We start from the raw sequence: 21,548 nt of genomic DNA, 5'->3' as shown, positions 1-21,548 counted from the left end.
GGCATCCGCCGATGCCAACACATCAACTTTATAAAATTTTGTAAAGGTATGAACCGACGACCAGGTAGCCGCCTTGCAAACCTGGACCACTGACGCCTGATGGCCGAAGGCCCAGGAAGCACTAAGCACCCGAGTGGAGTGCGCCTTAACAGGGAACGGAGGATTCCGACCCTTAATAGAATAAGCCTGTACCACCGTCTGTCTGATCCATCTGGAGATAGTCGCGGCAGATGCAGGCAACCCCTTTTTGGGGCCATCCGTGATCACAAAAAGCGAATCCGTTTTACGAAACGAGTCCGTAGTTTTCAAATATACCCTGATTGCCCGAACCACATCCAAGGAATGTAACGCACACTCCCGAGGATGACTGGGCTTAGGACACAAGGAAGGTAGCACAATATCTTCATTCAGATGAAACTCTGAAACCACCTTAGGAAGAAAGGATGGCTTCGGATGAAGAACTACCTTATCCCTATGAACCACCAGATATGGGGAACGACAGGATAATGCGGCCAGTTCTGACACTCCGCGTGCAGAAGTAATGGCCACCAAGAAGGCCACCTTCTGGGATAACGTAAGCAAGGGAATCTCCCTGATATTTTCAAAGGGAGGTTTCTGAAGAACCGACAACACCAAATTAAGATCCCAGGGCTGTAAGGGCGCGCGCACTGGCGGAGCCAGGTGCCGCACGCCCTGGATGAAATTCCGCACCAAGGAATGGGTAGCCAAAGGTTTCTGAAAGAAAATTGCTAACGCTGAAACCTGACCCTTGACAGTACTCAAGGCCAGCTTCTGCTCAACCCCCTGTTGCAGAAACGCCAAGATTCGGGTCACCGAATAGGCACGTGGAGGAAATCCAAGGGATTCACACCACGCAATATAAGACTTCCATGTGCGATGATAGACTTTTCTGGAAGTCGCTTTCCTTGCTTTAATTAAAGTAGGAATAACTGAAGTTGACAATCCCTTGTCCTTCAGCACCTGAGTCTCAATAGCCAGGCCGTTAAATCCAGCGATTGTAAAGCAGGATGGAAGATCGGTCCCTGAGACCGCAGATCCTCCCTGAGAGGAAGTCTCCAAGGAGCGTCCGCGACCAGCCTGACCAAGTCAGCGTACCCGGGTCGACGAGGCCAGTACGGAGCTACCAGCTGACTAGACAGAAAAAAACTAACATCCTGTAGCAGAGAGAGAGAGGATATACCCTCTGGGACTGCCCCTAAGGTGTGGCCATAACGCTTTCCTTCTGCCTAGTGTCCTACTCCTGTAGAGGGCAGTATAACCCAATTTGATATTAATCAAGAGGACTGCGTCTGTCAATGAGCGACAGAGAAATGTTGTTTGCTTTTACCATCAGATTTTGGAATACATGGACTTCCCAGATAAAACCACAGACAAAATATGGTTATGCAAACAAATTTCCCCTTCTGATCCTTTGGATTTTCTCATCACAATCAAAAATGAAGGTCAAATTGGCCCCACCAATAATTATAAAATCTAACTATGTATTTAACATTCTTTTAATTTAAGAACAATGCTGTTACTATAGCCAGCATTATTTTTGGCCAGAGTGAAGAGTTAAGGGATAAGTTCACTTTTTGGAAAAAAATAATAAATGCACACTTTTTTGCAGGTAAAAAAATGTGCATTTATTATTTTATTTTTTTGGAGCCTGTAAATCATTGCACCAGCAATCAGCAGATCTTTGGTGCCATGCAGGTTTCCAGCAGATCTGCCAGTGTATCTGTGTGCCCGTAAATCCCGTACAGGCAAGCAGATACAATCTGACAGGAAGAGAGAATGAACTACCACAGCGTTGTGGTAGTTAATTGAAAATGACAAGCCGACAGCTGCAAAGGCTGCCAGACCTTGTAGTTTTCCATTCACAGGATACTGTGAATGAATGATGCAGCCCTGCTACGTTTTTTTTTTTTTAATTTGAAAGCTAGCGGGGATGAAAAGATCCCTGGTAGTTGTCAAATTGGAGAATGGGGGGGGGGGGGGGGGTTGGTCCGTTCGTAACATGTAACATGTTAAGAAAGGTGAACTTATCCTTTAAAAACTATTAAAAAGGGTCAGAATTTGAATTATGTCCGTGATCCCATTAGGGAGATTTACCCTCATTTTCTGTCTCTGTGACAACACAAGAGAAATTTGGGGTGTAGACATCACTGGGAAAGCAAAGAAAGCGCTGGAAGCCAGTCATGTGCTCTGCCCCTCAGGTGGATCAGATGCTTGACTGACACCACACTCAGATATGAATGGCATGGAAGGGAGGGCCTGTAATAGCTAAAGTGATATCATGGGACATGTGACACTCTGTGCCCCCCATGGCTATGCTGCGGTAATAAAACGAACATCACGTATCCGAAGAAGAAAAATTAAACAATAGGTACAAACACTATAATTTTTTAAACTATGTGTATATACATATATGGCTGTGGGTGTGCCCTAGCAAAACAAAAGAGGCGAATATCTGCATTTAGTATCATCTTAAAACAATTCCACCCAAGCCACTAATTAGGTGCCCCTTTATGACTATGGGTCTTTGTGCCTGCACAATCCAGCACACCATACAGTAAATAATATTAACCGCTTGCCGACTGCGCACAGTATATTTACTGCGGCAGTCAGCCCCGGCCAGGCAAAGTGACGTAGATCTACGTCGCTAGCCTGTGACCGGCTTTTGAGCCAATAGCAGGCGAGCGCGCGCCCGCCCTGGCTCGTTCACTGAGGAGTCCGCGCGTGTGACCGGTGGACCCGATGTCCGCCGGTCACACTACGATCGTCGGTAGAGAGAGAGAAAGTCAGGCGGCTTATGTAAACAAGCCGCCTGTCATTCTCCCCTGTGTAAAAATGAAGATCAGACGGTTCTACTATGTAGAACCGTTGATCTCTGTTTTTACAATAGTACACATGTCCCATCACAGTTAGAAACACGCCCCTAGGGACACACTTAACCCCTCCCTCTCCAATACAGTTAACCCCTTCCCTGCCAGTGTCATTTTTACAGTAACAGTGCATATGTATAGCACTGATTACTGTAGTAATGTCACTGGTAACCCCAAAAGTGTCAAAAATGTCAGTCAAGGGTCCGATCTGTCCGCCGCAATGTCGCAATCCCGCAAAAAAAAAAAAAAACGCAGATCGCCGCCATTACTCGGTAAAAAAAAAAAAACACCAAAAATGACAAAAATCTTTTCCTTTGTTAGTAAACGGGATAACTTTTGCGCAAACCTATCAAAATACGATTTTTGTGATTTTTTTTACCAAACATATGTAGCATAAAACAAATTGGCCGAAAATGTTAAAAAATTTTGATTTTTACATTTATTTTTTTGGGGGGAATTTCATATAAAAAAAAGTGAAAAATATTGTTATTTTTGCAAAATTTACGCTCTTTTTTGTTTATAGCGCATGATCAAAAAATCGCACAGGTGATCAAATACCACCAAAAGAAAGCTCTGTTTGTGGGGAAAAAAAGGACGTGAAATTCGTTTAGGTACAGCGTCGCATGACTGCGCAATTGTCCGTTAAAGTCACGCAGTGCCGAATCGCAAAATTCCCCCTGGTCAGGAAGTGGGTAAAAACTTCCGGGGCTTAAGTGGTTAAAGCAATTCCACCCAAGCCACTTATTAGGTGCCCCTTTAGGACTATGGGTCTTTGTGCCTGCACAGTCCAGCACACCATACAGTAAATAATATTAATAAGAACGTCCTACAAGTGGTGAAATATTTTTCTGCCTAGTCACTTGCCTGATATAAAACGTGTGAAAAAATGTAGAAAGGCTTATGGGGGTCTATTTATAAAGGACTGAACGGCAAATTTCTAAACCCCTGGATAGACTGTTTTAAGCTGGTTTTCATAATATGGATCACATTTGGAAAGCAGCAATGGTAAAAACTAGAGATTTACCCAAACATTCTTCACCTTGAACTGTCCAGAAGGGTTTCTATGGATATCTATGCTGCTCTTTTTTCTACCATCACGTTCCTTCCACAATAGCCAAAGATTTCATGCAGATGCACCCTATACAGGTGGTCCCCGGGTTACAAACATCCGGCATACAAATTACTCCTACTTGCAAACGGAGGGAGACAACAGGAAGTGGGGAGATATCTCCCCTAGGAAGGGAAATTCACTCCTGTAAGAATTCTCATGGGAAACAAGTGTCTCCACTGAAGCTTTATCACTAATCCTTGTTTCCACAACAACCCAACATTTTCAAAATCCAGTTGTCATAGGGACAGAAAGTGAGGTGAAATGTTCTGAACAGGGGTAGAGACAGCAAAACAAATGTTACAGGGGTGTTAACCCTTCCCTATGCTATCCAAAAAACTTAAAACTTATTCTTTTGGCTGGAGCTACACTTAAAAAAATGTACCTGCTCCGACTTACAAACAAATTCAACTTAAGGACAAACCTACAGAACCTATCTTGTTCGTAACCCGGGAACGCCTGTACTTTATTTGCTTTGACCATCCCCAACATTTGCTAGCTACCATTATAATGTATTTAACCACTTTAATCCTGGGCACTTTCACCCCCTTCCTGTCCAGGCCAATTTTCATCTTTCAGCGCTGTACACATTTGACTTTTTTATCATTTTTTTAGTGGTATTTAATCACCACTGTTTTTTTTTGCTAGACAAACAAAAAATGGATTTTTGTAAAATCTTACCGTAAAATCCTTTTCTCTTAGCTCATTGACAGACGTAGTCCTCGGTGATACAGCACCTTCGGGTTATGTTGCCTCCACAGGAGCAGGACTAGACAGGAAATTAAAATGCTCTGGCCACACCCTAGGGGCAGTCCCAGAGGGTATATCCTCTCTCTCTCTGCCTCAGCAAATCAGTTATGTCAAAAAGCAGTCTTAGAGATTTTAACCCAACCCAACTCCAAAACAGAGGGGCGGGGACTACGTCTGTCAATGAGCTAAGAGAAAAGGATTTTACGGTAAGATTTTACAAAAATCCATTTTTCTCTATCGCTCATTGACAGACGTAGTCCTCGGTGATACAGCACCTTCGGGACGTCCCAGAGCAGTATCACAAATGAGGGGTGGGAAAATGGAAATCAAATCCCAATCTAGAAGGCCCAACCGGTGCCAACTAGAAGTTTACAATGCTCATCCTTAATGATGAGACTCAACAAAAAAGACATTTTTCAAACAGAAAAAAACTCTCGAGGTAGACCACCGGTCTCCTCAAATTGCGGCCTGCAAAACCTTGCGGCCAAATGAGGCATCCGCCGATGCCGTCACATCAATTTTATAGAATTTTGTAAAGGTATGTACCGACGACCAGGTGGCCGCCTTACATACCTGGACCACTGATGCCTGATGGCGAAAGGCCCAGGAAGTACTGAGCGCTCGAGTGGAGTGCGCCCTAACAGGGAACGGAGGACTCTGACCCTTAATAGAATAAGCCTGTACCACCGTCTGTCTAATCCATTTGGCAATGGTCGCGGCAGATGCAGGCAAACCCTTTCTGGGGCCATCCGTGATCACAAAAAGTGAATCCGTCTTACGGAATGATTCCGTAGCTTTCAGGTATACTCTGATTGCCCGAACCACATCCAAGGAATGCAACGCATGTTCCCGATGATGCTTGGGCTGAGGACACAAGGAAGGTAGTACAATATCTTCATTCAGATGAAAATCTGAAACCACCTTAGGAAGAAAGGATGGCTTAGGATGAAGTACTTCCTTATCCCTATGAATCACTAGGTATGGGGACTGGCATGATAATGCAGCCAGTTCTGACACCCTGCGAGCAGAAGTGATAGCCACCAAGAAGGCCACCTTCTGGGATAAAGTAAGCAAGGGAATCTGATGTTTTCAAAGGGAGGTTTCTGTAGAACCGACAAAACTAAATTAAGATCCCAGGGCGGTAAGGGCGCGCGGACTGGTGGAGCCAGGTGCCGCACCCCCTGGATGAAATTCCGCACCAAGGACTTGGTAGCTAAAGGTTTCTGAAAGAAGATTGCTAATGCTGAAACTTGACCCTTGATGGTGCTCAAGGCTAGCTTCTGCTCAACCCCTTGTTGCAAAAAAGCCAATATTCGAGTCACCGAATAGGTACGTGGAGGAAATCCTAAAGATTCGCACCACGCAATATAAGTCTTCCATGTGTGATAATAGACCTTGCTGGAAGTCGCTTTCCTTGCTTTAATAAGGGTAGGAATGACTGAAGCTGACAAACCTCTGTCCTTCAGTACTTGGGTCTCAATGGCCAGGCCATTAAAACCAGCGACTGTAAAGCACGATGGTAAATTGGTCCTTGAGACCACAGACACTCCCTGAGACGAAGTTCCCACGGAACGTTTGCGACTAGCCTGTCCAAGTCGGCCAGGCCGGTTTGACGAGGCCAGCCTAGAATTTCTAGGACCACTGGTGCTGACTGGATCTGAACCAGGCATCCCTAGAGCTATCTGGCCCCGACCATCCGAGAAAGTCTGGTCGTTTTCTGTTCCCACACATTTATCAGATACCTGATTGCTATCAGGAAGGGTGATCTTTTCTGGTTGAACCTCAGGGACCGAAGTCACCCGGCTAGAGGCTTCTTGGCCTGTCTGGTCAACCAGATCCGATTCCTGTGGGGAATTGAGACTATTCTTAGGAAAAGGTAAAGGAAAAGATCTATTGAGGGAACGGTGACTACCGCTCCCTGTAGTACTTAAATGTTGGAAGGGAAGAATCGCACCGGTAGTAGTAGTTGATGCTCGATCTAATGTCCTGAATACCGGTGAAAACGTCCCCCCACCCTCAAACCGGGTGGGGGCGCACCTTCAGGCTGTGTACTCCTTTGCTTCGGGTTTGGCTGAGTTGGTCCTCTGTTTGTCCGACCAGCCTTTCTTGAACCCTCCTGGAGGAGTCTTGCCTTTCCCGCTTGTTCCAGCCGGGCGTGCGAACCCTTTATGGGCGGTAAAGAAAGGTCCTCGCTTGTTGCGAGGTCCCTTAGCTTTAGCAGCCTGTGGCAAAAAAGTGCTCTTGCCCCCAGTGGCATCCTTAATGATTTCATCTAGGGTGGCCCCAAATAGACGATTCCCCTGAAAGGGGAGATTCGTCAAGGTCTTTTTGGAACCTAGGTCAGCTGACCAGCATTTTAACCACAGCACACGTCTGAGGATTACCGCTGACATAGATGCATGCCCTAATAGGGGAGTAGTGTCCAAGGCTGCGTCACAGATAAACTGTAGCCCTTGTATAATCTGTTCCATCAAATCAGATGTTTCCTGGGGAATATCTTTTCCCCTAAGGTCTTGGCGTACCAATCTCGCCCATTCCGTAAGTGTCTGGGAAACTAGACCAATAACAATTACTGGTCTAAATGCTGACCCTATCAGAGAGAAGATGGTGCGGGACTCTGCTTCCATCTTTCGATCCACCGGATCCTTAAAGGACGAAGTGTCCTCCACTGGGATAACCGTGGCTTTATTCAGCCTGGAAATAGGTGGATCCACCACTGGTGGTACCGTCCATTTCTTAATGATGGATTCCTCAAACGGATAGCGTCTAGCAATACGCTTGGAAATAGTAAAGGTACGTTTAGAATGCTCCCATTCTCCTTTAATCTTATTACCAAAACACTTGGGTACAGGAAAAACCTTCACCGTTTTGATGGGCTTGTTAGTACCAAAAGGAATCTCTGTATCAGTTGCTTCTGCCGGTAAAACCTCAAGTTTTAAGGTTTCCTGCACTGCCACAACTAGTGCGTCCACCAATGCTTCTTCCTGAATTATAGTGGGAGAAGAAACGTCCTCCTCACTGTCTGAGGGAGCTTTACCTGAGGTAACAGCCCTTGCAGAGGGACCTGCAACTGCAGTGACCATCTCTGAATCTGAGTCAGAGGTGTCAGATAATATAGGGGTAGGCGGGGGTCGCTTCCTTGACCCTCGTCCCTGACAGGCCGCCTCCACCCGAGCCACCATAGACTCCAAAATTGCTGTAAATGCCTCTACACTCTGTGCACCGGCAGGTCCCGTGGCCCCCTCGAGGGAAACAGGTGGGGGAATTTGTGTGGCAGGGTCCATGATTATTCCAGTAACTTCCCGGATAATATAATTCAAAAATAAAAAACTTTTTTTTTTTTTTTTTTCACAGACCCCCAGCGCCACAAAAGCCCCTTAGTGTTACCTGCTAGGGATCCCTATCGATCGAGAGAGAGAGAGAGAGATAGACCCCCAGGCTCACCACTTGATGCTCAGAGTTTAACTGCAACAGGTTACAGCGCTGTCTTGACAAACAGGAAGTCTTTTGGCTGGCTGCCCAGGAAGAAAGGAAGCGGCTCCGCCCCTCTGCACGCCTTCCGGCGCCTCCCCTAGCTCCACGAGGTGTTTGGATCACCTCAAACATGGCCGCCCCCATGCTGGAGACACGAGGCTACGCCAAAATGGCGGCTCGTGCAATCCAGCAAAAAAAATGGCGGCGGCCTGTACCGAATAGCGGTGTGCTGTAGGGCACACAACACTATCTCTGCATGGGGATTTTTGGCGTGGTTGGCGGTACCGGCCCTGGCGGACCTCATGGCCGTTCGGAAGGCCTGCTATAGCTGGAGATTTGACTAGGAAGGCAGTCTACATGTCCGTGGCTTCTGACTGGTAGGTACCTTATTCTTATCACAGTAAGATTCCCAGACTGCCACTGATTACAATCTTTTAAACATGTATACAATTAGATTGTTAGCTCCCAAACCAAGCCTCCTGGCTTTTTGCACATAAAATCACACTCAAAGTAGGGGGATCTGTGCCATGTTATAGGATAGAGGGGGACTCTATCTTACCATACAGAGAGGGGCCCGCGTTCACCACAAGACCCGTCAGGGGGAAAAGGGGGAACATACTACTCACCATACCGGAACCAGGCGGGCACCAGCTCCTGACAGTACCCCTCTCCACCGGGGCGGGAGGGCTGTCGACCAATACGGACGCCGTGACTCATGGTCTTTGGCGTTTCAGCGAGACGTTTAACTCGCGGGGTCAGTCCCTTAATGGGACTTTGTCGCGGCCGACCCAGCGCGGAGCTATGGCCTGCACGCGCCCGTAGGCTGAACTGGGGTGACCACCGGATCTCAACATCCAGCCCGTCGCCCAGTTCAGCTTTCTTGCTTGAAGATCTCACAGGAACACTGGAGAAAAAAGCTGTCTAAAAAATCTTTTTAAGAAAAAAATCTTGCCAGGACCGAAGATCCCAGCAAGGTATCTAGGTCCTTACTCCTAACTAGACAGAAAATAACTGATTTGCTGAGGCAGAGAGAGAGAGGATATACCCTCTGGGACTGCCCCTAGGGTGTGGCCAGAGCATTTTAATTTCCTGTCTAGTCCTGCTCCTGTGGAGGCAACATAACCCGAAGGTGCTGTATCACCGAGGACTACGTCTGTCAATGAGCGATAGAGAAAAAAAAATTTTAAAAGAAAAAAAAGTCTCTTCGTTTTTTTATAAAATTTAGCAAATAAGTAATTTTCTCTTTCACTGATGTGCACTGATGAGGCTGCTCGATTGGACTCTAATCAGATGGCACTGATGAGGCACTGATTAACACTGATAGGCAGCACTGATGGGCACCGCCAAGCAGCACTAATGGGCACTAATTGCCACTGATGGGGCTGCACAGATAATCAGGGCACTGATGATAAGTGCCCTGATTATCAGAGTATATGTGTGCTGTCACAATTGCCAGTCACCAGCTTTGCTCTCCTCAAGCGCGTGAGGAATGCCGATAACCGGCAAGTTTGTTTAGCATATGATCAGCTGTGATCAACATGGTAAATGTCCCCTGTGATTGGCCCTTTATCGCGATCCCCAATCAGCTGCATCCTAAGGACACAGCGATCACAAGGCAGGCCGCATGCACGCCTCAGGGGGTGTGGTTCTGTGAGGACGTCAATGGCAGCCCTCCCAGAGCTGGCGCCCGGCACTGTAGCAATCTTTTGGATATAGCACGGATAAAAAGTGGTTAAAGTAGAACTAAATGCAAAACATTTTTTTAATTTTTGGATAGAGAGGGGAGGGATTAGACCCCTGTAAGTTTTTATTGCTGTCTGTGCCTCCGTTAAGGAGATTCTTCCTCTCTATTTGTCCTGTTCACCATTATCATTGAAAGTGAAAGTTTTTGGTTGTCCCCAGAAAAGTAATAGAAAGAAATTCTTCCAATGGAGACACTAGTTCTGGTGACCTGGGGGGTCCCCAAGGGATTACCTTAATTTGCAGGGATTTCCTCTCATTTCCTGTTTGGCTAGGGGACAGGAAGTGAAGGGAAATCTCTGAAATGGGACACAGATGGTGAATAAAAAATAACCTTTCCTTACTCTTGGCTATAGTTCTACTTTAAATATGCAGCTAATGCCTGAATGTGCCCCACCTTTAGGAAAATCCCCTATAGTTTTAGGAAATCCCACAGGGCTTAACTGAATCAAGTTCTTTAGTTCATTTACTATTTAATTGGGCTACCATCCAAAATACCTCAACTATAATTCACCAAATGATTATATATAATCCAAAATACAAGTTTGCTTGTCAGTATGACTCATGGGAAGACTCAGGAAGAACCCAATTAAATAACACATATACAATCATCATGCCATTTTTATTGTATCAAAGTAGATCACAAAAAATAACTGTTCTCAGCTACAAAACCTGTATGTTTAGATGAACAAGAATTACAGCATTGCTTGATGACTAAGCCCCATGGGAATTTTACATTTCCAGCCCACGTGGTCTCACAGAGCACCTTGACAAAGTTGTAAAGGAGGAGGAGAGGCAGATGCTTTATTTGTATCTTCATTTAATAAAATCTTAAAGTATTTTAGAAGAACGTGGTCTGTTGAAATTTTTATTGTCTCTTGGAAAACATTTTTTTCCATGCATCTCTGTCCTGTTACTGGCAGAATCACCAGGTGAAAATGTAGAACAAAACATTGAAAAAGAAAATGAAAGCAGCCACCACATCTAAAGTTTACTAAGCTGTATTACATTTTTTTTCTTTCAATATATTTTATTGAATTTTGAATAAAGGAAGATATAAACAAAGGAATAATGCCAGTTTCATACAACACCTGAGTGGGGTATCGAACATAAGTAACTTAAATACAAAGTCAGTATTAAATTTTTTTAATCATATATGCTTTAAAGGATAAGTTCACCTTTTGGAACATACAACATGTTTCAGCTCCTGCTGACTCTCCCTCAATCCCTCTTCCCCTGTGACAGCAGGCGGTGGGTTCTTCTCCCTGCACCCGTTGTCCCTTTCTGAAAGGAGTGCAGCTGTTAAGGGCTCTGCTCACACAGCCACATTATTAATTTATAGTACCTGTGAATGAATGTACTGTCAGCCACCGCAAATGGTTCGTAGTTCTGTACTTCATGGTGGGTGGTGATGAGTACCCTTATAGTCCATTCACAAGCCCTGCAGCTTTCAACCTGACAGCCCGTATGGAGATATGGGCTGAAAGCTGCAGGGCTTGTCTGCAGAAGCCTGACATAATCTACTGATTCCAGGGTCAATGCTTTCCAGGCTCCTGCAGAAAAAAATAATAAATGCTATTTTTTTCTCTGCAAAAATATACACATTGATTATTTTTTCTATAAAGATGTACTTATCCTTTAAGCACATCCCTACCATGGAAGCTCTTCTTGTTGAGTGTACCTGTCTCAATCTGTTTAACGCACACACCAATATGAAAAGGCACTAAAGGGAATCTGCTAAGAAGCATATCCTGAAAAACAACTATGTGAGAACCCTTAAGCGGAAAGGCACCATTCTTAGAATCCAAAATTACATATTAGTTCTAGAGGCAGGGAGCCCAATGCATTCAGCTTCACTGTGTGTTTGTGATGTCAAAGCCCATGAGTTGGGGAAAAGCACAGGTCTGGTAGTGCATACCACTTTGTTCAGCCAATATTCCATACGTTAGTTTATAATTAGTGTCATCTCTTTGCAAAGGCACGACTCCGTTATGGGCACACCAACCCCACACCACACCAAATTAGTACTGTATGTGGCAAAAAGATGCACACAACCATTAAAACGCAATAAAAGTAAAGTTACAAAGACAGAAGAGACATGCAATGCCCCTTCTGCAATAAAATAAACCTACCTGCCCGTTTGCAGTAGGGTTGCCACCTCATCCCTTTAAACCAGGACACACATTAATTAAACAGGTTCTGTGGCTGATTAAGGTGGTAATTAAACTCACTTAATGCCTTATGTGCATTATATTAGCCTCAGAACCTGTGTAATTAATATGTGTCCTGGTTTAAAGGGATGAGGTGGCAACCCTAAAACTAAAATTCCCATCATGCTTAGTCATGTCTGTGAAATTCAGAGTTTTACAATGCCTCATGGGATGTGTAGTTCTGCAACAGCTGGAGGTCCGTAGTTTGAGGATCCCTGCTTTAGGCCCCTTTCACACAGACGGACCGTTCAGATCCGCCTGTCCGTTTTTTGGCGGATCTGAACGGTCCCCCCATGCATCTCTATGGGGCATCCGATCCGATCCGTCAAATCTGGACTGATGGAAACCCTATTTTCCATCCGTCCAGCGGATCGGATCGGATGGGATCGGATGAGAACGGACCGACGGTCCGTTCCCATCCGATTCCCCCATAGAGATCTATGGGGCTGTGACAGCTGTGTCTCCGCACACAGTGCGGAGAACAGCTGTCATTCTCCTGCTCAGGGGGGATCGGCGGATCGATACCCCGCTGAGAAAAGCGGAGTCCGTTTGACGGACACACTGTGTGAAAGGAGCCTTAGGGGTTGATGTACTAAAATTGGAGCATGCAAAACCTGGTGCAGCTCTGCATAAAAACCAATCAACTTCCAGGTTTTATTGACAAAGCTTAATAGAACAAGCTGAAGTTAGAAGCTGAATAGCAACCATGCACAGCTGCACCAGATTCTGAGTGCTCCAGGTTTAGTGAATCTCCCCTTAATTAGTGGATAAACAAAAATGCCTGGGTTTGATTGCTAAACTTTTGCACAACTCTTGCTTGAAGTTTGCAAACTTTGCAGCAAACCCTATTTATTTCAATGCCAAAATGAAAAGCATATTTTTTCAACTCTCCCTAGAAACAACAACTTATACTGACAATGTGACTGCTGTGGATGAACCCTTTTAGAGTTCATTTAGACAGGCATATGAATAAACACAGTATCTTGCTGGCAGAAGCTTGGCAGCAAGATTCTGAATTTATAGCTGTCTGTACGAATATAACCCTTGTGCAACATATACATTCTTACAGTGTACAGTGAGTGTCGATGCACCCTATTGCATACTGCCACCACTGCTCAGAACCAAAATGTCAATATTACCAATGTGCAGCCAGTGACACCTGTGCGTCTGATTACACACTACTGACTTTGACCTGTTGGTCCTGAATGAGTCATTCATAACCTGAAGAATGAATACTGCAAATCCAGACGCTATACGCAGCATTTTTAAAGTGATGGAAAAGGCTGAAAGTTCATTCTCTGCATTAAGGTAAAAAAAACCTTCCATGTTCAGCTCCCCACTAAATACTTACCTGAGCCCGATCTTGATCCAGTGCTGCTCTTTCTCTCTCTCCCCATAGGACTCAGAGGAAGCAGAGAGAGCCATTGGCTCCTGCTGCTCTCAATCAAATCCAGTAAGAAAGAAGCGAGGGGCGGGAAGTGCTCCCCTTGCTATAGAGGCACTGGGATAGGAGGAGGAGCCAAGAATGCTAGCAAGAAACCCCAGAAGGGGAGGTTCGGGGCAGCTCTGTGCAAAACCATTGAACCGATCTGGTAAGTATAACATCCTTATTATTATTTTTTAAATAAACCTTTACAAACACTTTAATGTCCATGTGAATTAACCACATAAAGTAACGGGACTGGGTACCCATTCCTTCAGATTATTGGTTTCTGTGGTGAAGCTGACCGGGGCAAAGGCTATGCAATGCATTTTGGGTTGTTCCTTATTTCTGGTGGGAAACCTGCAAAGTTTTCAGTTACAAGATCATAATTTGTGAGCCCTCAGGACTCTCTGACACAGCACAGGAGCAAGTACAAAAGGTGAAGCACCATGGTACAGGAAACTTTGCAATGTACTGTATGCCATGATGTATTAATATCACTTGCAAAATAATTTGGTCTGAAAAGTTGGATTTAAAAAATACCACTTCTTAAAAGCAAAAGGCTTTATAGCTTACATATATTTATTTTCTGGACAACCTAAAACAAGTATTCATAACCTCCACTTCAGTAACCTCTATGCATACAAAAAAAAGGCAATAAATGTATAGTACGTGCCAAAATGTTAAAAAAAAAAAAGTAACATTCATTCAATGAAAGAATATGTCCCATACTTTTGTATGCAGTTTGGCAATCTGTTTCTCATCAATACTGGATTGCTTGTACAGCCTCTTTTTATATCGAAACTGAAAAAGAAAAATATGACAAGGAAAGACTATTAGCAATCTATGACCAGTGATAACCATATTAGATATTAAAATGATTTTTAATATTTTAACCCATAATAACAATACAAGCTTAGGCACATATGTAAATGTACTATTGTAGGAATAAAGAAAAAATATTTAAGGTTGGCATACTTTTTTTTTTCTTTAGTTCTGTGCAGCAAGCCAATCATGCTATACAGGCGGTCCCCGGGTTACAAACAAGATAGGGTCTGTAGGTTTGTTCTTAAGTTGAATTTGTTTGTAAGGCCCCTTTCACACAATCCGTCCGTCGGACGGACTCCGTTTTTCTCAGTGGGGGATCGAGCCACCGATTCCCCGCTGAGCATCAGGATGACAGCTGTGTCTCCGCGCTGTGTGCGGAGACACAGCTGTCACTTCCCCATGCATCTCTATAGAAGAAATCGGATGGGAACGGACCGTCGGTCCGTTCTCATCTGATCCCATCCGATCCGCTGGACGGATGAAAAATAGGGTTTCCATCCGTCCAGATTTGATGGATCGGATCGGATGTCAGCGGACATGTCACCGCTGACATCCGATCCCCCATAGAGATGCATGGGGGGACCATTCAGATCCGACAAAAAAACGGACAGGCGGATCTGAACGGTCTGCCTGTGTGAAAGGGGCCTAAGTCAGAACGGGTAAATTTTTTAAGTGTAGCTCCAGCCAAAAAACGGAATTTTTGTAAAATCTTACCTGTAAAATTCCTTTCTCTGAGTCCTCCGACAGTCGCCGCCTCTTCATATTCGTCACATATGGGGTATTAGACTTTGCTCCGAAGGAGTAGCTAGGCAACAGAATATGTTAACAATAAAGCTTTAACATATCCCACCCTCAAGGGGTGGTCCCCTCAGTCAATACCCTCCTACTTCCTGCAACCATATCTCAGTTTTAGTGGAATAGCAGTAGAGTATACAATCAAACCCCAAAAGAGGGGCGGGGGCGGCGACTGTCGGAGGACTAAGAGAAAGGAATTTTACAGGTAAGATTTTACAAAAATTCCGTTTTCTCTTACATCCTCCGACAGTCGCCGCCTCTTCATATTCGTCACATATGGGGACGTCCCAAAGCAGTGCAAACATGAGGGGTGGGAAACGCATCCGCGCCGAAAGGCAACGCAGTCTCCACATCAAAGAAAGGAACCTTACCAAAGGAAGGAAACCAGCTGGGCAACAGCAACAATAAGTGCTCAACAGGAGCAACAACCCAGGAAAAGACAAAAAAACCAGGGGATACAAAACTTATCCCAACCGCCAGGAGTCCCCCAACAAGGGACCCTAGGGAACAGCCGCACTAAGAACCTTGCGGCCAAAGGAAGCATCCGCCGATGCCTGAACATCTACTTTGTAGAATTTTGTGAAAGTGTGCACGGTCGACCAAGTCGCCGCCTTACACACCTGGGCTACAGAAGCCCCATGACGACAGGCCCAAGACGTACTCAGAGATCTAGTAGAGTGCGCCTTCACAGGCACAGGGGGAACCTTCCCCTGCAAAGCATAGGCCTGTTCAATGGTCTGCCTGATCCATTTGGCGATGGTAGAGGCCGAAGCCGCCATGCCCTTCCAAGGACCCTCTGGAAGAACAAACAAGGAGTCCGTCTTTCGAAAAGACTCAGTCGATTTAAGGTAAACCCTTATCGCCCGAACAACATCCAGAGAGTGCAATCTCACCTCCTTTGGATGTTTAGGCTTCGTGCACAACGAAGGCAAGACAATATCCTCATTAAGATGGAATTCCGAAACTCGTTTCGGCAGAAAAGAAGGATTAGGTCGCAAGACCACCTTATCCAAATGAATAACCAGGTACGGAGACTTGCAGGACAAAGCCGCCAGTTCCGACACTCTGCGAGCCGAAGTGATCGCCACCAAAAAGGCGACCTTTTTGGACAACATAGACAACGAGATCTCCCTGATCTGTTCAAAAGGAGCACGTTGTAACACAGAGAGAACGAGATTCAAGTCCCAAGGGGGCAGAGGATCCCGCCTCGGGGGAACCAGATGCCGCACACCCTGAACAAAGGTGCCAACCAATGGGTTGGAAGCCACGGGACGTTGAAACAGAACGGCCAGAGCAGACACCTGACCCTTTATCGTAGCCAGCGCCAAACGCTGATCAACCCCCGTTTGAAGGAAAGACAGCACACGGGACACCGAGTATGTGCGGGGTGAAAACCCCTTGGACTCACACCAGGCAAAATAGGTCTTCCAAGTACGGTAATAAACCTTCCCCGAGGAAGACTTCCTCGCGTTGATTAAAGTATGAACGACCTCCGGAGAGAGACCCCTCTCCTTCAGGACCTCGGTCTCAACAGCCAGGCCGTCAAAGCCAGCGACCGTAAAGCAGGATGGTATATCGGTCCTTGAGACAGTAGATCGTCTCGAAGAGGCAGACGCCACGGGGCGTCGACCGCCAGATTCACGAGGTCTGCGTACCAGGACCGGCGAGGCCAGTCCGGTGCCACAAGAATCACCGTGTTGCGTTCCGAGTGTAACCTGCGAAGGAACCTGGACAGCAACTGAATCGGTGGAAACGCGTACATCAGCCTGTACTGATGCCACGGGGCCACTAACGCGTCCGACGCGTCTGCCCGAGGGTCGCGCGTCCTTGCCACGAACCTCCTCACCTTGTTGTTGAGGCGAGACGCGAACAGGTCCACATCTGGAAGACCCCACTTCGCGCACAACGTCTGGAAGACAGCCGGATGGAGAGACCATTCCCCCTGATCCAGGGTCTGGCGACTCAGATAGTCCGCCTGCCAGTTCTCCACTCCCGGAATGTGAACCGCCGTTATCGCCGGGACATGAGTCTCGGCCCAAGACAGAATGTCGGCCACTTCTCGAGCCGCTCGGGCACTCCTGGTGCCCCCTTGGTGGTTGATGCAGGCCACCGCCGTGGCATTGTCCGTCTGCACCCGAACCGGGCAACCCTGCAGCCGGTCCGTCCAGCGATGAAGACAGAGATTTATCGCACGCAATTCCAGAATGTTGATCGGAAGGGAAGACTCCCCCTCCGACCATCCTGACAAGCTAGACATTAAAACTGAGATATGGTTGCAGGAAGTAGGAGGGTATTGACTGAGGGGACCACCCCTTGAGGGTGGGATATGTTAAAGCTTTATTGTTAACATATTCTGTTGCCTAGCTACTCCTTCGGAGCAAAGTCTAATACCCCATATGTGACGAATATGAAGAGGCGGCGACTGTGGGAGGACGTAAGAGAAAAAATATTTTTAAATTTTTTTTGGATAGCATAGGGAAGGGTTAACGACCCTTGTGTGTTTGTTTTGCTGTCTGTGCCCCTGTTCAGAATATTTCACCTCACTCTCCCTATGACAATTGGATTTAGAAAAATTTGGGTTGTTGTGGAAACAATAATTAGTGATAAAGCTTCAGTGGAGACACCTTTTTCCCATAAGAACTCTTACAGGAGTGAATTTCCCTTCCTAGGGGTTGATATCCTCTCACTTCCTGTTGTTTCCCTCCGTTTGTAAGTAGGAGTAATTTGTAAATCGAATGTTTGTAACCCAGGGACTGCCTGTAAATAGGATATTTAAAAATGCAGACACACCTGCAGAAACTGAACCCAGCACCCCAACACTATGGTACTAAATGCCAAGCTGTACGTGTTTCTTGTACCTCATCTACCTGAACAATTTAGCAATACTTAGTGATTTGTAGTCAGTGCACCTCGCATACCTCCAAGGAAGGCACGCCTCTGCTCATTGGCTGAGGATATTCCCGCAGCAGTCGTTCTTCATCGAGGAACTTTCCTTCTCTTCCATTACTGTACGGTTGGTAAAGGCCATAATTGAGGACATCCTTCAGACTCTGGTTGAGGGTGCACAAAATCCTCTGTTTTGCCACCCAAACGGTGGCATTGGGGTTAAACCTGACGCATTTCTGTAATACATATAAAGAAAATTATTAATTGTTCGACTCCAACTATTGCGCAAAAATATACCTGGCATGGAACTGTGTGGCAGAAAAAACAAATGAGGTACATCAGATTTCAGCCTGCTTTGGTCCAAAAGCCAGCTTGTGACATGAAAGCCAACTGAATAAAACCGTGACATTGATAGATGGCTGGTAGTTGTTCCTAACGTGTATGTAAATCAAGGAACAAAAATGTAATATATCGCAGTTTACCAGTGCTAGGGTGACAAAGCTCACTTGCTGTACTGTATCTATGGAGGAAGTAAGCAGTCACCCTAGGCTACTTAGTCCGAATTTAGACTGCAGAACACCTCCACCTTTCATCATCTCCATAATGTAGGGGAAGTGTTCGGTAGTTCACAGAGGTGAATTGGAAAGGGCTGGAAACATTTCTTGGATTCCAGGCAGGGTGCACAGGAAGTTATATACTCAATAGATTTCTGTCAGAATAGACAGTTTTTTAATGCACTTTAGGGAACAGGTATAAAAAAATGCTTTAATGGTACATTGACCAAAATAATGGGAATCATAAGAAAAAGTTTATACTTAGCATTTACATACACTTGGGAGTAAATGGAGTAACCTTTCTGTTTTAGCTCAGCTGCTGTGTTTGCGGTATAGCAAAATTATTTTACTTCTTGCATGTAATGGATCTGTAAACTTTGTGTCTAGGAGCTCACAGACAGACACATTAGGGCATACAGCAGCAGAATTCAGTGCATGTATGAGCCTGGGAGTCTCAGGAGTTGGAGTTCAGCCGCAGCCAGCACCATGTAAACCAATGACAGGTTTACAGAGAATGCAGCTCTATGCCTGTAACCACTTAGGGCTTATGCGCTCCAATGCATTCAGGCAAATGCCACCAAATTCAGCTTATTTTTGCGCACCAGGAAGTCACAGGTGTTGGCGTAGACCCACTGCCAGCAGCCTATACAAAACAATAACAGACTTACAGGAACTGTGACTGTACGTCTTTAATTTTTTAGGGATCATGCAAATGGACGCATTCGGGTATATACCGACAGAATTCAGCCTCTTTCTGTGCTCAGGAAGTATAGGAGTTGGAAATTCAACCACAGCCAGCAGCCTGTACAAATCAAATATAAGGTTTTTGTACGCATCATAGTGGTTACTGATAAGTGACTCTGGATGCAAACTGTCCACGTCCAGTGCCATTCATGCTCGTGTAACCAAAGGGAAAACAAGCTGGCTTTATGTGAATTTTCAATTAAACATTCAGTCCTCCCAGTACATTTTCTTTTTTCACAGTTAACATGTTTTAGTTAAGCCTTAGAGACATAGAACGTATGTTCTTCAGAATCATGTAGCCCTGAGGCTGTCCATCCGTAGATACTAGTTTTACTGAATCAATAACGCTAGTGAAAACAATCAACACAATATACAAGATTTCTCCAGAGCAATGCTAGTGCACTCTAGACATACCATAGTTATACATAGCCAACATAAAACTAAAAGGGAAATTGAAGAGATCACATGAATTCTATGATTCTTCCTCTGCCTTAGGGAGGCCATAGATTATGCCATTTTCTGGATTCCACCATCAAAAAAAAAAAAAAATTCCCAATTCCACCATTAACAGAGTCAGTGTTGATGGGGGAATCCCTCCCGTAGCGATACTGCATTCTGCCAACAGGGAGCCTTCCCTGTCGGTAGAACACAATGATTAGTGTTGCCGGGTATAGCCAGTGGCACTAATCATATGGAAAAAGCCCAACAGGCTGCTTGTACACAAGTGGACTGATAGACTGTTTTGTGTACAACCAGGGTGCACATACATTAATCAAAATTTGGCCTGTCCCTGCACCCCTGTCTCTGAACTGGTTGGAATTTTGATCCAATTATGGCCGGCTGTACTTTCTAATAAACTTTTATTATTAGACACGCTAATATTGAGGCTTCTTTTTGAATTGTAATGAGCAAAAAGCCTTCTTGTTAGAGCCTCGCCCAAGGCTGTCAAGTGAACTCACAAAATCTTAAGGCTACATTCACACCTGAGCGTAGCGATTTACAGGCGTTTTTACAGGCGTTTTTTGTGCAGGCGTTTTTAGATTGAATAGAGACCAATGGAAAATGCCTGTAATCTGCCCAAAAAGAAGCTCATGTACTTTTTTGAGCGTTGGGCGTTTTGCTCACAGCGTCAAAACGCTCAGATGTGAACAGGGGCCATTGAAATTAATAGGATTTGTGTTGTTGGACGTTTTGAGAACTGATCCTAGAGCAGAAAAACTCCCCGAAAACGCCCCAAAACGCCTACATGTGAACGGAGCCTAAAATATTCCGAATAAATTAAACCCTGGAAGTGCATGCCCATGACAGTGTTTAGCACTTCACTTATTAGCAAAATTGTATCACCTGCTGGGTGTCAAAACCCATTTGATAAAAGTCAACATAGAAGTTCTTGCTTCTGTTAGATGAGAATGGGTCCCTACTGAACCAGCTGAATTTTGATCCACTTATGGCCAGCTTCAAACAAAACTACACTGCATCAGAGCACCACAAGCCAAAAACACTATTTAATTACATTTTAATATTCAACGTAATGTTAGATTTTAATAGCCCCCTCCCCGAACAGAGTTGCAGGGAATTTTATTTTCTGTCTATTTTTGCCCTTGCCGCCATTCCATCCTAGGCCAGAATGATGCCTCTTGCAGCCTCCTGGGATACTTGCATCACATCTTCCAGGAAATTGTAGCATCAGTACACCGAGCAGTTGGGGGGGGGGGGGTTTATGCCAGATATAGTAGCTGCAAATTCTGGATGGACCCTCTGCTCACTGCTATACACCCTTCTCAACAAACTATGCCATATTGTTTTTCATTACATTGTTTGTTGGAAAGGGTGTGCAGAGGGTCCATCCAGAATTTGTAGTGTTAATATGTAGTCACAACCCTTTAGCACCTGATAGTTTAAATTAGTGATCGACCGATATAGTTTTTTCATTGCCAATACCGATATTTTGGTCATCGCGTATCGGTATCGGCCGGTTTGGGCCGACATTTTCGTACATTTAAAAAGTGTATTTCTTTTTTTTTTTTTACTTGACAGGTACTCTTGTGGAGGGATCTGGGGGTCTAAAAGACCCCAAACCCCTCCTCTGCACTTAAAAGCATTAAAAATGCCTGGCTATTTTGAATGCTGTAATTTTGGCGCCAGTAC

At 45.2% G+C, this 21,548-nt stretch overlaps 1 protein-coding gene across 4 annotated transcripts in view; it reads right to left on the bottom strand.

The window, feature by feature from the left end:
* Nucleotides 1–21,548, bottom strand: part of SHANK2 (SH3 and multiple ankyrin repeat domains 2) — a 976,209-nt gene that overhangs the window by 668,487 nt on the left and 286,174 nt on the right. For all 4 annotated transcript variants that reach the window (XM_082271109.1, XM_082271110.1, XM_082271111.1 and 1 more), the window contains exons 3-4: nucleotides 18,135–18,338; nucleotides 14,326–14,397 (exon numbers count right to left, since the gene is read on the bottom strand). In XM_082271109.1, coding sequence (XP_082127235.1) covers nucleotides 14,326–14,397; nucleotides 18,135–18,338 — 276 coding nt within the window. The remainder of the gene's footprint in view (nucleotides 1–14,325; nucleotides 14,398–18,134; nucleotides 18,339–21,548) is intronic.

This window comes from Pelophylax lessonae (assembly GCF_965119305.1).
Source record: "Pelophylax lessonae genome assembly, chromosome: 10".
NCBI lineage: Eukaryota > Metazoa > Chordata > Amphibia > Anura > Ranidae > Pelophylax > Pelophylax lessonae.
This window is presented reverse-complemented; position numbering and strand designations above follow the sequence as displayed.